The 15,629-nt window shown below is 41.7% G+C and overlaps 3 protein-coding genes across 6 annotated transcripts; 1 reads left to right on the forward strand and 2 right to left on the reverse strand.

The window, feature by feature from the left end:
- Nucleotides 1-5,850: 5,850 nt before the first annotated feature.
- LOC121599488 (B-cell receptor-associated protein 31-like) lies at nt 5,851-7,697 on the reverse strand. 3 transcript variants are annotated; one of them, XM_041927329.1, is made up of 4 exons: nt 7,548-7,697; nt 6,992-7,283; nt 6,619-6,905; nt 5,851-6,541 (listed from the first exon to the last, which is right to left on the reverse strand). In XM_041927329.1, the coding sequence occupies exons 2-4, from the start codon at nt 7,218-7,220 to the stop codon at nt 6,362-6,364; spliced, it is 696 nt and encodes a 231-aa protein (XP_041783263.1). In that variant the 5' UTR covers nt 7,221-7,283; nt 7,548-7,697; the 3' UTR covers nt 5,851-6,361. The 3 variants fall into 3 exon arrangements, with proteins under 3 accessions (XP_041783263.1, XP_041783264.1, XP_041783262.1); XM_041927330.1 differs by having other exon boundaries at nt 6,992-7,529; nt 7,599-7,686; XM_041927328.1 differs by having other exon boundaries at nt 6,992-7,697.
- A 973-nt stretch (nt 7,698-8,670) lies between these two features.
- On the reverse strand, nt 8,671-9,600 carry LOC121599489 (ER membrane protein complex subunit 4-like). The gene is made up of 2 exons (XM_041927331.1): nt 9,425-9,600; nt 8,671-9,297 (listed from the first exon to the last, which is right to left on the reverse strand). Exons 1-2 carry the CDS (start codon nt 9,478-9,480, stop codon nt 8,835-8,837), a joined length of 519 nt encoding a protein of 172 aa, XP_041783265.1. The 5' UTR covers nt 9,481-9,600; the 3' UTR covers nt 8,671-8,834.
- Nucleotides 9,556-11,505, forward strand: LOC121599487 (general transcription factor IIH subunit 2-like). Of its 2 annotated transcripts, none has more exons than XM_041927326.1 (3): nt 9,556-9,642; nt 9,787-9,872; nt 10,141-11,505. In XM_041927326.1, exons 2-3 carry the CDS (start codon nt 9,814-9,816, stop codon nt 11,345-11,347), a joined length of 1,266 nt encoding a protein of 421 aa, XP_041783260.1. In that variant the 5' UTR covers nt 9,556-9,642; nt 9,787-9,813; the 3' UTR covers nt 11,348-11,505. The 2 variants fall into 2 exon arrangements, with proteins under 2 accessions (XP_041783260.1, XP_041783259.1); XM_041927325.1 differs by having other exon boundaries at nt 9,613-9,691.
- Nucleotides 11,506-15,629: the final 4,124 nt, after the last annotated feature.

Here is a 15,629-nt window from a genome sequence, read left to right on the forward strand (position 1 = left end):
CATTGCTGAATGGTTACAAACGCTTCATCCGGAATGCTGTCTCATTGCAACAACCATTGCAAGCACTCATTATTGGGAATCGAAAAAAACGATACAAGAAAACTCAGTGGACGATCGAAGCAGACGAAGCTTTCGTGAAATGCAAGGGAAGTTTAGCAAACGCAGCTTTATTGTCCTATCCTGACTCGTCAAAACGAATGGGACTGATGATTGATGCTTCGGATACAGCGGCAGGAGCTACTCTACAACAAAATGTCGCTGGCGCATGGCAACCGCTGGGGTTCTTCTCGCAGAAATTTTCCCCTTCACAGAAAAAGTATTCTGTCTTCGGTCGCGAGTTAACAGCCATGAATTAGCGGTGCAGTATTTTCGACATCTAGTGGAAGGGAGAGAATTCACTATTTATACTGATCATCGTCCGCTCACGTATGCTCTGAATTCTAATTCAAATCATCTTCCTCATGAAGAACGATATTTGCAGTACATTTCGAGTTTCACAAAAGATATTCGGCACATTAGTGGCAAAGACAATTCTGCTGCAGACGCATTATCCAGAGTCAACACCATCTCAGCTCCTTCAACAGTGGATTTTGAATTATTATCGAAAGCGCAGCATGACGATCCAGAACTACAGAAGCTACTTGCTGATCGAACTACATCAATGAACTTGCAGTTAAGATCATCTGTTTCAACTAATCAATTGCTGTATTGTGATGTGTCGGATAATGTACATGTCAGACCGTATGTACCAGAGAAGTTACGGTTAGAAATTCTTCGCAACATCTTGCCTTTCTCATCCCGGTGTTCGAGCAACGAGAAAAATGGTTGCGCGAAGGTTTGTTTGGCCCTCAATGAATCGAGACGTCGCCCGCTTCGTCAGATCTTGTATTGATTGTCAACGATCGAAATCCATCGGCATACATCTGCGGCGCTCAAAGAATTCGAGCTTCCAAAAGTCGTTTCCGCCATGTTCATATCGATTTGGTTGGACCACTTCCGACGTCGAACGGAAAGCGGTATTTATTAACGATGATCGACCGGTTTAGTCGTTGGCCGGAAGCAGTTCCTTTGCCAGATATACTAGCAGAAACAGTCGCTAAAGCATTTTGCGAATGTTGGATTTCTCGGTTTGGTGTTCCAGAAACAATCACGACCGATCAAGGACGACAATTTGAATCCGAATTGTTCACGGAATTCACGCGGCTTTTTGGGGCTCTCCGTATTCGTACTACAGCGTATCATCCCGAAGCTAACGGTCTTATCGAGCGTTTTCATCGAACGTTAAAAACTTCGCTCACTTGTGTCGATTCGAAACGTTGGTGCGATAAACTGCCGTTGGTCCTGCTCGGTTTGCGAACTGTTATCAGGGAAGAATCGATTGTCTGTTGCCGAGATGACATACGGACAGCCACTACGAATCCTGGCGATTTTTTGGAACCCTCGAAGACGGAAATATGTCGCTCAGAGTTTGCCAAACTGCTTTGCCGGACCATGCAACAAATTGGACCAATCAGAAACTCGCATCATGACAAACGATCGGTATTTGTTCCGAAGGATTTGCAAAGTTGCAAAAGCGTTTTTGTTCGAATCGATTCAGTCAAGCGGCCTCTTACACACCCATACGAGGGACCTTTTCAAATAATCGAAAGGCATGAAAAGTATATGGACTTAAATATGAACGGTGAGAAACGAAGGATTTCGATTGATCGTATTAAACCAGCATATATTTGCGAAAAGGATTCGAATGAAGATAACGAAAGAACAAAAGTTACGTCATCCGGTCACCGTGTTCGGTTCTTGGCGTAACTGAGGGGACTCTGTGGTGGATTGCTTATAGCAATGTCTTAGTTGTAATCAAGTAGCCATTGGTTACAGCAACCGTGGTTACACTGAATATCGAATAAATGTAGTTAGTCTTAGTTCACTCTTAGAACGGTTTACATCGTCTTTCAATCGCTCCTACAATGGTATGGTGCTGTACGAATGTGACAAATACCCAACTGTTTGCAAAATGCTTGAAATTCAAGGCTGGTGAACTGCGTACCATTATCAGAGACTATAGTTTCTGGAACACCAAATGTTGCAAATGATTGAGTTAAAAACTTGATAGTTGTCTTTGCTGTTTTAGTTTTGGTAGCTTATACTTATGGCCATTTTGTGTATGGATCAACTACAACTAAGAAATACACGCCATCTACAGGACCGCATAGTCCACGTGTATACGTGGCCAGTGGCGCGTTTAACGGTAAGCAAAGTAAGCAATTGCGCCGTCAATGAGGAGCCCCGGAATCTTTAGTCCATTATCTATTACAGTTGAATATTGCACGGTATTAGCAAGGAGCGCCCCGTGGGTTATGGACGTTGGGGCCCAGCGCTAGACGAACCCCCCCCCCCCCCCCGCCCCCGGGCAGCAACAAAATTTAAGATGAAAAGTTACATAATCAAAGACGGATTCCGAGCACCCCCCGGTAATAATCTACAGAGGGCCTCAACAATTCTTACTGCTTAGGGCCCCCGACACTGTAAACCCGCTACTGTACGTGACCATGGCTTTTCCGACATAGGCAAGATTCAGGTGTTTCTTGATTGGTTCTTTGCCAACAGTACAGCACGAAGAAACGCCGGACAAAGTTTTCGATATCGACATCCATTCCCGGCCAAAAAACTAAACTGCGAGAAATGGATTTCATTCACACCTTTCCAGGACGACCACGATGGATTTTTTGTAGTACCTTTTTTCCTATAAATGTTTGAAACAAAAACTCTATTGTTGAACACGATATATCCATCTACATGCGTTAACGATTCTTTTCGTGTGTAATACGAACGAATGTCTTGATTTTTTATTCAAGAACGACGCTTCGTTCGGCCAGCCTTCCCGGATAATTTTAAAACAGCTTGCAGTGTTTCGTCCAGTTTTGTTGCTTTTTACCACCGGAGCCTGGCGAGCTTGATACGCTGCACGACATTGAGGTCGCCGTATTCTCGTATAGCTCGTCATTATAACGGCTCCTTCATTGTCCTTCCACACATACGGGGCCAAGTATCCTTTTGAGCATCTTCCTCTCGAACGCGGCTAAGAGGGTTTCGTCAGATTTGGACTGTGTCCATGTATCAGAGGCGTATGTGATTACCGTTACTATATAGGTACTATATAGTCCCAGTTTCGTCCGTCGCGACAGGTTCTTTGAGGTGAACTGATTTTTCAGGCTATAGAATGATCGGTTGGCAGCCAGCATCCTTGCGCGCAACTCAGCTTTGACCCAAGATAGATTAAAAGAGTAAATTTCCGACCAAGTAAGTACTTATGAAATTTGGTTACCCCATAAGTAAGAGCAAGAGCTTCTTTTTCTGGTTTGGCCTTATTCTGTAGAAGTTAATGTTCTTGAAGCACGTTGAATGGCTTTCAAATATCCGTTCGGGAATTTATGAAAAATAGAATGATATGAAGATTCGGATCATAATGTGTCAACAGTAAGACAGAATGCAGTATTTTCTTGAATTTTTCGAACGATGTGTGACAATCCGAATCCACTTCCACTTCATATCCTTAAATTCCGTATAAATTCACAGCTCCTAAGAACGATCTTAGTTCGGAAATGTTCGTTGGTGCTGGAATAGATGCGATGGTTTTCAGCTTCTCTGGATCAAGACGTATGCCGTTGCGATCTACCATATACCCCAAATAGACAATTTCAGTTTGATAGAAATTACATATTTCCAGCTTGACGAGTAGGCCATGTTTTTTTAAACATTGAAAAAATGTGTCTAATGATTGCTTGTGTGCCTCCCAAGTTTTACCGAAAATTATAGCATCATCTAGAAATGTTCTAACGCCAGGAATGTCAGCAATCATACCGTCAACTAGTTTTTGAAAAGCTCCAGGTGCTGATTTGACTCTCGGTGCGAGACGGTTGAACTCAAAAAGACCTCTATGAGTGTTGATCGTAAGAAGGTGTTTAGATTCGTCTTCTACTTCTACTTCTAGGTATGGATCGGTATGCTAGGTATGCAAATCAACTACGCTGAATACAACACTTCCGTTCAGTTGTGCAAAAATTCACCGATAAGCTTGAGTTGTTCTCCCGATGCATTGGAAGCTTTAAGGGATGCTTGATGTAGTTATTCCGTTGACATGATTAACAAAAATTCCCTGAGATTTCTTTTGATTTTGATTCTTCTCGCTCTTTTGATATGTGTTGTGGTTGGAAGATTTTGATCTCATGGCTATACAGTAACCTTCCTTGTGGCCTACATTTTTGCACACTTTCCAGAGATGATCTGTAAAATTGCAATCCCGTACAAAATATATTTTTCCACACTGCTAATGAACAGTATTCGAATCTGATTTCGGTTGACGCTGATCTTTTGATCGGGAAGGCTGCGGCAAACGATACGATTTCTTCTCTGAAACTGCATGCACGGAATGCTTCGATCTTGATTGATTTTCGATCATCGTTGTATCCGCTTTCAGATTGATAAGCCGTTGAAATTCTGCCATTAGTGTTTGAATGTTGACTTTAGCCTCCGGCGTCGTATTTTCAATTCAAGATAGCAGCCTTGCTCTAATATCCGAGAATTCCAGAGCTTGCAGTCAACACATAAAATTAGACATTGAAATCGTCTAATTTCAAAGAATTTCGTTAGGACTTCTAGTTTTAAAAGTAGCCATCTGTTGAAGTAGTTGAGCCATTTGATTGATAACGGTTTCAAGGATTTGATTGTTCCTCCTTGACGCTAATTCTGGTTAGCTTCAGAATCTCGTGAGCTTTGGGTTCCGGGTTCGGTAATAATCCTCGTCGCCAAAATGATATGTCGCCGGGAATATATCTTGAGAAAAACACAACTGATTTATTCTTTAGTTCAGAATGGAATCATCTTTATTTACTCAATGTGTACTCTGATCGAGGCTTGCAATGCTACTGCGTTATGCGTGTTACTATGCAACAGATATTTGAAATCAGAATATGTTGCAGGACCCATAAAGCCTCAGGTTCAGTTTCAAAAACTATAGAACTACTATAGAATCGCTATGAAAATATGATCAGTTCCAGGCCTGTTAAGGATTCAGAACCAATTCCAGGACTAGTATGCGTGCAGTAAAAACTTCCAAGACCGTTGTATGATTGGGATCAGTTCGAGGACCGGTATGAGATCAGGTTTAGGTAAATCAATTAAGGGTCCGGCATTGTGGACTGTAATGGATTTGGTAGTCGTTTCTTTTTTTAATACATTTCGGAGTTAAGGGATACCTTGAATTCACGTTGCGTAGTTCTGTAACCGGGCCAGAATGGACATTAAATAAACAAAGCAACTGGTTATGAGTCGACAGTTACATTGGATTTTGAACATAAGCTACGCTTAAGGTATCAGCTTGATCAGTTAAGGCCGACTAACTAGACCAGTTGACTGGTAGATTGATATAAACGGACAGCAAATTCGCCCTACGATAATCAGTCGACAACATGCAGCTGCCCTACAGAGGCGAATAGAGTCAATCGGACCGTACAAATAAACATAAAAACAAACATCATCAACTGATCCTAAACCAAACAGTAAAATTTGTTAGGCGAGTGGAAATTGTTTTACATAATGCAAATAATTCAGCTATTGCAGTCGTTCATACATTTAAACTCTTAAATCTTATCTTCCCCTACCTTTGCTGATTACGATAGGGATGACGGTTTTCTTTTTGAGTATCAGTAATCGGGTGCGCCTTGCAGTTTATCAGGCACCGATAACGAATCATACGGATTGGTGAAACAAATGATACCCAAAAAATGCAATGCGATGAAGACTAATAATTTGACTATTCTTCCATTTTTTGTGTGTTATGTTACTAAACATTTATTTTGTCCTAGTTCAGCGTCTCTCATACAATATTTTTGTTTGTTTTTTTTTTGTTGCAAGAAGAAAGAATTTGTTTTATCGTTCGAAAATTCAGTGCCTTCGTTCCATATTACTCTGTCCGAAGAAACAACTCTTCTATCTGAGGTGCAATACAATCCACTCTCTTTAAGTTATTCCTTGCAAAGTTTTGGTTGTTTATGCAATCGGCCATCGCCCGCAAAAAGGATCGTAAATCCGTGAATTATTACATGCATACGACAATTAAATAGAAGAAAATGAATGTTATAGAAAAACAAAAACAAAAGCTAGTTTTTAAAGTGAACTTTAAATTTGTCGCAAACAATGTGTAATGGAACATCACTTAGATTTATACATGAATGATGAGCATAATTGGTAGAAAAGACAAGTACGCACGCAATACTCCACGCCATAAATAGCCCAAAACCTTAAACCGTACGTATAAAAATTCAAGATGCCAATTAATTATGAAAAGAAAATTTTGCCAAAAAACTTAATCACTCTTATCTGCGCTGGAAACGGTGATCTTCTTCTGCAGTTTGCTGTACTCTTCCGTTAGTCGATCGTATTCGCGGTTTAGACTTTCCGATTGTGATTTCATGGCCTCCTTATCCTTGCGCTCCTTGGCCAGTTCCTGCTCAAGCTCGGCGACCTTCTTCTTTAGCTCATCGGTCTGCAAGATGAACGGTTAGACCATTATTATTTGCTGTGCTCATCATACCTGACGTAGAACAAAGTCGAGTAACCTACATTTGGTGCATCGCCAGCCGGTTTGTCCTTGGCATCCGCTTTCTTATCGCCATCCTTCTGCTGATTCATCAGTGTGCGAGCGGCGCTGGTAGCACTTTGCGCCTGCTTCATCGAAGCTTCTGCCTGTGCGAGCAAAACAGCCTGGCCGCTAATCAGTGATACCAGCCGACGAATCACCAGCGACAGGAAGATGGCAAAGCCGGAAATGTAAAAGTTACGCTGGGCACGGAACAATCGCATACTGTGCTGCATCTCCACATTCAGGTGCGTTTCGGTGTGCGTATGATCTGCGGTTCAAGGCGAATGGAAGAAACATGAGACATCTGTTTTTGCTGCAGGGTGGTTTCAATTTCATCACTGTTTCGCTACCTACCGTTGGAGGAGTATTTACGCATCTCGCGGATCGCTTCCAGGAGGAACAGCACCAATACAGCGAGCAGCAGATAGAAATAGGTCTGGGCTTGGCGGCTCAGCATCGCCAGGAAGCGGGATTTGAAAAATCGATGCCATTGCTGTGGGCTCCGGAGCGGTAGTACGAGCAGTAGCACCACAAATATTTCCACGTACAGGAACGATGCAATAATGCCCCAGACGAGAGTCATTTCGGTAGGATTGTGTTGATGCGCTTTATCAAGTTTTTTAGAATGTGAACAGCGGCACGGAATCTATAAATATCACAAATGGGGAACGCGTTGCCTTTTCTTGTTGCTTCACTATATGCACGACACGAACTTGTTCCGGTATATTGCAAGGGTTCACAGAAAGGTCTCAACGCGGTGTGTGATCAGCAGGCAATGTCGTGCATAGAACGTACGGATGCGCCTCAAATAGCCGCCCGAAAGACACGTATGTTGCTGATGAAACTTTGAACCCAAACAAGACGCGGACAAAGATGACGATGTGCCGGGGTGCTGGGAGAAGATATTTACCTGTATTCAGCTTACGACAATCGCAGATTGTTCACTGTACGGTTGACTCACCGAGGTCCAACAGTTGAAAAGTTTTGCTGTAGCGAGCAACGTTTTAGCTGCGAAGTTGGCCTTGATTTGTTGTTGGTATCGAATGTCGCATGAACCTGCTCATTGAGCACGTAAACGTCAAATGTCAAAGCGAAACTGCTCATTGAGCAACGGATTTGCTCGACGAAACAAAGCGATGTAAAATTCTCCCCTGCACTAAACAACTGCTGTAATTGCTTGGTTTTGCAAACTTTGGAGTAACTGTCCTACGAACCACCACAAATCACTAGCGTTATTAAATTTATGTTAGAATTTTGCAAAAATCTTCGAGCAATTTTCGATGTTCGAAATTTGACAAATACGTGACATTTTGTATTTGTTTACAAAAAAATCCATAGCCTTCTAGCCTCCGGGCAGTTTTCCTTTCTAGCGCTCCAAGGGTTAAAAATAGCAGTCCAAAGTGGATCCACTCGGAATAACAGACATGCTGAAGTTTCTGGTAAGTTTTCTGTTGGATATGTGATGGAAATTTGCCTGTTTCTTCTCGTCACATGATCGAAACGCTTGGGAGGGAAAGCGACATTGCATAACCATTGCGATTCGATCGCATTGACGATTAAACAGGTGTAACGCTTCGGCAACTATTTTTAGCCTCCCCGAAAAGCTTGAGCAATGGCCCTGAAGAGGAGAGGGAAAGTTTTAGATTCGACTAATTGTGACCTTTACTTTCTTTCCCCTCTCTTGCTGCGCCAAAACAGCTGACGTTCGGAGCCGGTGTTTACACCGGAATCTACATCACACAAAACTATGAGGTGAAAAGGGTTGCTTCCGTTGATCGTGCATTACTTGTTTGTTTACCGACTGTTTACCATTTCATTGTCCCGCAGGTACCGAGGGTGGACGAGCCGGGAAAGCTGTTGGAAAAGGCGAAAGAATTCGCCGATCAGTACAAGAAGCCGTAGCCTAGCGTGCCTCGGAGACTCGGCCAACAGGACTACGGTTTTGTGAAAACTCAGGATGGCTCTAAGCTAGTTCTTTCAACTCCTAGACTAGACAACTATTCGTTTTAAACAACAGATTCAACCGAAAGAGATTTATGTTTGTCACCAAATTCACCTTGTTCCGTTCATTGTATATGCTTTACGTCTTTTTATTGTTACCCCTCTCACCATCCTCTATGTGGTAGTGAAAAATAAATACAAACTTGTTTCACAAAAATGCACTCCAGGGTGTCGCGTGGATGGTTGTTCCGCCGGCTCAGAGCAACGAGATGCCGCCGCCGGAATATTCCAACCTTCTCTGCGGCTCGACGAACGCGAGCCAATCGGACGCATGCGTCGGAAGCAGGCCCATGCTGTGGCACTTGTAAAGCGCCAGCCCAATGTTAACAAGGTTACCCAGCAGAAACACCAGCTTCTGTCCGGTGGCGGAAATGCCTTCAATCACTTTGAACGTGGAATGCGTCGACAGCATCATCTTGACCGGCCGGATAAACATCATCACCACCATCATGATCGGAAAGATACTGATAGAATTGCCCGACATGTACATGATGACCAGGTTCATGGGGAACTGCTTGATCGGACCGAGTGCAATCTCCCACGACTTCTTCAGGATCAGGTGGCTCTGGTCAGTCTGGTTGACCACCTTGCTGCTAATCACGTCCGCCGACGGATTGTAACCGGGCGGAGCCGCAATGTCGGATCCACTGCTGCGCGATCTAAAATCAAAAACAAACCATCAATTTATATCCAAAATAAGGAATTCACGACCAACACGGTTTGTTTAGCATGGGGGTGAGCATACCACCACCATGCTTCCGTAGCAAACGCAACAAAGATACGCACTTGGTGTTGAAATCTAGAGCCCATTTAAACTTCTTAGCTGCCACCTTGGTCGTCATTGTTAGTTTACGACTGTTTCTGTTATCAAAAAGTTAGAACTAATGCACAAAATTTAGAATTTTATGATGATAGAAAAAACTTGCACAGAGTGTGTGTGAGTGTGTTGTTTTTTTTTTCTCGCCCCGTCTTTGCTGACATTTCTTTGACAGCTATCAGGAGAGGTGAGTTTTGGTGAGAAGTTCACCACACGACACCAAAGGGTTTTGGAAGGTAAACAAAATAAAGAGTGCATGCCGGCCGCTGCTTCGACTACAACGCGAAATATTTGTGAAATAAGTGTAAAAATCTGGGTTTGATCTTTGCAGGAAAAGTAAACCTACTGATCAAACACAATGGCGGACGAAGAGGATCCAAAGGAATATCGCTGGGAGACGGGATATGAGAAAACATGGTAAGTTCCGAACATCCTGTTGTTTTCAAGAACCTTCCGTCATAGGAAATTCTGAATAATGATCTGTGGACTTCATTGCCCTCCTGTGAATGATATTTTGTCGATCAACTTACATTGATTAAAGTCTACAATTCAAAAGCGGATACAAATGGCCCTGAACTTTGAACATTGCAACCTTTTGGGGGCTGGCTTAGCGGCAATCAGGCAAACCGGTTGCGGCATAACAAGCAACGTACAAATGATATTTTCTTTCTTATTATTCCCACAGGGAAGCAATCAAAGAGGACGACGATGGGCTTATCGAAGGATCGGTTAGTGATATCATCCAAAAGGCTAAGCGCAAGCGTCAAGCAATGAAACGCGGCTTCAGTAAGCTTGGCATGATGCGCCACCTGTACGTGTTGCTCGACTGCTCCGAAGCGATGACTGTCCCGGATCTGAAACCAACGCGCTTTATATGTTCTCTAAAGCTGCTAGAACTGTTTATCGAGGAATTTTTCGACCAGAATCCCATTTCTCAGCTTGGCGTAATTGCAATGAAGGCAAAGCGCGCGGAAAAGATTTCCGAACTCGGCGGTACCTCCCGGAAGCACATTAAAGCGGTGCACGCACTAACCAATGGCGTACCGCTGGTCGGTGAACCATCGCTTCAAAACGGTCTGGAGCTGGCGCTGAAGACGCTACGAATGATTCCACAACACGCAAGCAGAGAAATATTAGTTATTATGGGAAGTTTGACCAGCTGCGATCCGAACGATGTCCATCTGACGATCGAAAATCTTAAAACGGAAGGCGTTCGATGCTCCGTGCTGTCTCTTTCAGCGGAAATCCGTATCTGCAAGTTCCTGTGCACCGAAACGGGCGGGTTGTTTGGTGCCGTGCTGGACGATGCGCACTACAAGGATCAGCTGCTTCAGCACATCGATCCACCGCAGGCCGGCAATCAGCAGGAATTTTCGTTGATTAAGATGGGTTTCCCGCACGGCAAGACGGAATCGGGCAAGGAACCACCGTTGACGATGTGTATGTGCCACATCGACAGTGCGGATGAGCCGGCCAAACTGACCTCGGGCGGTTATCACTGCCCCCAGTGCTACAGCAAGTATTGTGAGCTACCGGTGGAATGTTCAGCGTGCGGTTTAACGTTAGCCTCTGCGCCACATTTAGCCCGCAGCTATCATCATCTGTTTCCGGTGCCACATTTTAACGAACTCCCGCTAGAGCAGGTACAGGTGCAGGAACCGCGCGACCCACCGGTGACAAACTGTTACGCCTGCCAGAAAACTCTCGCAAGCGGCACGGATAAAATGGTATACGAGTGCGATGCCTGCAAGCAGGTGTTTTGCATTGATTGCGATATCTTCATACACGAAACGCTGCATTCATGTGTAGGGTGTACGACGATTCCGGCATCGGCTCAAACTTTACAGGCACGAAAGCCGGTACCACCACCGCACAGTATGTCTATCATATAACGCTGTTGAAGCTACGGTATACACGATGATGCATTTGTTTGAATCCGGCATGCTCGAGCATGTTGTTCAGATGCTTAATTGTACCATTAAAAGTTGTCACTGGAAAAAAGGCGTTTGAATATAAACTTGAAAATTGTGCTTATTCATTTGGAAGAAGGCTGTCCGAAAAATGTAGCTGACATAGAGATGGGTAACTATTTGAAATTTATAAATTCATGAATCTTCATCAAACAAATATGAATCTCTACAAATTCATGAATATTTGAAGATGTATTAATCACTTTCGTTAGCTTACTGGTGGGACTAGAGTACGACATCTTTATTACATGCTCCAACTATCGTATCCTGCCGACTTTGGCAACCGTTAAGATATCTGATTAGCCGTACAGCTCAGTAAGTTCGTGGATCATCCTTTGCCATCACTCTGGCTCAAACACACTGCCAAAGATGGTCCAGATGATCTGTCGCTTAATAAGTTCATGAATCTCTCTCAAGAGGTTTTTCCCTCATTTACCGCCTATGTAAATGAAGTACACGGTTTTAATTTATACAATTTTATAAATACATGAATTCATGGGCGGGTCGCTGTTGTACAGCCGTCATCTCGAACGACTTACCCTGTAACCGACCGAATACCCGGTTATAATGTTAATTTTCAAACTAAAATATTTTTATTGAAAAAAAAAAACGGTAGCTACATAATTTGTGTACGTATCTTTCTATTCAAGCCAATTCCTTTTAATTCTTAAATATTTTATTTCTATTGTTTTATTTTGATATCCCTTATCTCTACGACCGGCATACCCGAGTATCCCATACTTATTGTAAGGAAGTAAACCTTTTTAATTTTAAAACTTTTAATAATTTATCACATCAGAAATATAGAAATTTCTAATTTGGTATAAAGATAAAGGCATTAGTCTTAATTACTTTGATGCAGAAATATAAATCTTAATGATTTAATATTTTTAAATATTTTGTTATATATGGCAACCGGTTTTTTTTTCCATTGGTAGCTTTCAATGCTTCAATGCTCAAAATTCAAACGTATAAAACATTTTTTACTATTTAAATACGCATTATGTTATATTTTCTCCTCATATTCGGTCTCCTCTAAACATGTTTTATTTATAAAAAATATTACCAACATAGAAAAATGTGGCAGAATTAGTATTCTTCATGATTTGTACTTAGCAAGCATATAATGTTTGATAACGTTGACTATGAAACAATACAAAACAATTAAAAAAATGAATATTTTTTTTCAATCGTCTGAATAATTCGTCTGTAAAAAGACAATTTTAAAATCTTAAAAACTTAAAAACTTAAAATTGTTTGACAATTGTCAAGCTTAAAAAAATATTAAAAAACTGGTAGACGAGACTATGAAAATCTCATTTCACTAAAGTAAATAAAACTAATGTCTGCACCTTTGTACCAAGTTTGAAATTTTAATTTTCAATCCGACAAAAATTATTGAAGTTTTAATGTGAAAAAGAACTTGTCTTGTCTAAAATTTAAATTTTATTCGAAACTTGTCTAGCAAAATTTACGGGATAACCGGTCGTAGAGATGAAGGTGTACATTTGGTCATTGAGACAACGGTTAATAATATAGCTGTCCAGGGTTCAATCCTCATATGAACCCGTAGCCAGAACGTGACTATCAGGCTGCGTGATACTGAATAAAGTCTCGAAAGCCTGTATAGACCGGCATGTCGCCGTAGGACGTTTACGCCAAATAGAAGAAGAAGAAGACTCATGAACCATTTTATAAATTCATAAGATTGATAAGATTCATAAAATTACTTAATGATATAAGACTAACGAAGTTTATGAATGTTTGGATATTATATCGTCTGTAGGAATTCAAGATTATTTAATGATCTACGAATGGTTCGATGTAATGAATATTTGGTGATTCTAGTTAATTTATCTACTTTTAATGTAATATTTTTGTTTGTTTGACAAAAGTGATCGAACTACAATCACATTCCTTGTAAAAGAAAACTCATTTGCAATGGATGAAATTATTAGTAAGAATACATTCGAAAGTTCATCACACATGTAAATATTTTGGTATTGAGCGACTCAGCTTTTACAGTTTGTTCAAAAGGAGTTCTGAAAGCGTTTTGTAGGACACACGTCTATTTAAAAAAAATCAGCGGAATGCCTAGGCCCCTGGACTATCCAATACCAGATCTCTGCAGAAAATATACTACGATTCAAAAATAATGATCGCTTTGTCACAGAGTAAGTATAAAGATCTAGTTGATCGTGTTTCCTCATAATCGTGAATAACACCTTGCCTCCGACGAACTGTATTGTTAATATTCAAGTTTTACATTTTTGGGTACTGTTAACATTCTTTACATTTACCAGCGTTTTTCTTACTTAATTTTCATTTATTTTAGTTGTGCACACGAATGTGCCGATTTTTGAGCTGAAAAAAAAAAAATATTCACTTAACCCAATTTCCTTCTCGACCCATAAGACGGGAGCTTATCAAAGTCATCTTCCACTCTACAACGTATGAAGCATTCTCGTCTTCAATATCCAATGACAAAGTAATTTGACCGAATCATGCAAAAAGTATAATTTTTGTGTTTTTAATATTTTTTTCATTCACTTTCCCCCTTTAATTCTCGCAACACTTCACCTCAATAAGGGAAGGAAAAAACAAAAAAGTGCTACAACCAGTTTTGGTAGTTGATAACAGGTTATCCTAATGATAACCTCCGGTCCAATGCGGCAGCGCAAAGTTGTTGTTCTTTTTTTTGTATCACTTTTATCGTTGTTTGGGTTTCGGACATTTTCGGGCAGCATTATGCACATGGCTGATGATGTACGAGATCACGCTTCCGTCAGCTGTAGCGGGTGTTTATTTTTCTCTCTCACCGCAGATACCTGTAAATTGTGTTCCATCAACAGTGTAGTAGAGAGCGAACTTAAGTTTTTGTAGCACAAGCAGTTGGAACTGGACGCTTTGTAAATAGTACATACGTCAGCTTTGGGATAGTCCATAAACATTGACAGATCTTTATCATGTGATTGTCCTAAAGATTTAGGGTATGTTTTATCTTATCGTCGAAACATGAGTTACAGCGTGGTTGGCTTAAGTCCGGTGGTCTAGCTACATCAGGTACACAACAAACCCATCGCTTGTTTACTAACAGACATTTTATGGCACATCTCTAGACGACGGCAATCGGGTGCGGGTTTATCGGGTTATTGTGCCGACTCCCTGTACGTAACCCTCCTTCACATGCGCACGCTCACCTCTCGCGGGTGAAGCGATATCCTTAAACGAATTTAATCACCCTTATCACTACTAGATCTGGTCGCTTTCGTTGGCGATATGACGATTACGATTGCCCAATCATCTCTGTTTAATCTACACCTCCACCGCCAACACGCGATGATTGGGTAGTTTGAAAATGGTACATATCCGCCGTAAGTCACCCCCCCCCCCCCATCGCGAATTTGTGGGCTCAAGTGCTTATCACCTGTTGTTTCATTAATTGTTCATTCACATCAGCGGCCGCCATGCGCCGCGTTTGTAATACCTCATTGTTATCAATGAGGTTTGCGGTAATATACAATCTGCATTGGACGCGCACGCAGACGCACTCTCTAGTGCTTCATGTTATCGTTTTCTAGTGACGATGCATGGTTCGGGACTGTATAGCCTCAATTACGATCCAGGTATTTAGGACTTCTAATGCCTATCTCTTTCACATTCAGTCTCGACAAGAAATGTTTTTCCTTTGTGCCATAATTGATTAGGGTCTGTCTGAATCCTTCTTAAAGGGTCTACGTGACAAAATTATCCCATCCCAGAGGCTTCACGTAAGCAAAAGAAGGATCTAAATTTGAATCGGTTAAACGGTTGTTTTTTTGCGGGAACGGGTGGAGCTTCCCTTCCTTTTTGATGAGAAATTCTTTTGATTTATTTAGCACTTCAGAGCCGGTCGAAAAATCTGTTCGCCCATCGATAAGGGTCGTGACGGAGAGGTTGTGGAATTGGAATTTAATCTTTTGGAAATACACAACTAGAAGATGTCGCCATTGTTTTAACCCACCGATAAGAGAATACGGGGACTATTTAAGTGGGGTGGCACAAAAAGTATGTGTAGTTTTGCTTCACATGTACTTGATACTCCCTAAAACATGTCGTAGCCTTGCGTTGCATTGAAATCTTTTGTTTCGTCTCGTTGAAAGGATGAACAAATTCATGATTGTGTAAACGTGCATCACATGGCTCTTTAGAAATGAACGACTGT

Source organism: Anopheles merus, chromosome 3L (assembly GCF_017562075.2).
Source record: "Anopheles merus strain MAF chromosome 3L, AmerM5.1, whole genome shotgun sequence".
In the NCBI taxonomy this organism is placed as follows: Eukaryota; Metazoa; Arthropoda; class Insecta; order Diptera; family Culicidae; genus Anopheles; species Anopheles merus.

Coding starts and splice junctions, on each gene's coding strand:
- LOC121599487 (XM_041927326.1), top strand. CDS start 9,814: ATGGCGGACGAAGAGGATCCAAAGGAATATCGCTGGGAGACGGGATAT. Junction 9,873..10,140: donor ACGGGATATGAGAAAACATG/GTAAGTTCCGAA, acceptor TTATTCCCACAG/GGAAGCAATCAAAGAGGACG.
- LOC121599489 (XM_041927331.1), bottom strand. CDS start 9,480: ATGACGACCAAGGTGGCAGCTAAGAAGTTTAAATGGGCTCTAGATTTC. Junction 9,298..9,424: donor GCTCTAGATTTCAACACCAA/GTGCGTATCTTT, acceptor TTTTGATTTTAG/ATCGCGCAGCAGTGGATCCG.
- LOC121599488 (XM_041927329.1), bottom strand. CDS start 7,220: ATGACTCTCGTCTGGGGCATTATTGCATCGTTCCTGTACGTGGAAATA. Junction 6,906..6,991: donor GCGTAAATACTCCTCCAACG/GTAGGTAGCGAA, acceptor CTTGAACCGCAG/ATCATACGCACACCGAAACG. Junction 6,542..6,618: donor CGGCTGGCGATGCACCAAAT/GTAGGTTACTCG, acceptor TTCATCTTGCAG/ACCGATGAGCTAAAGAAGAA.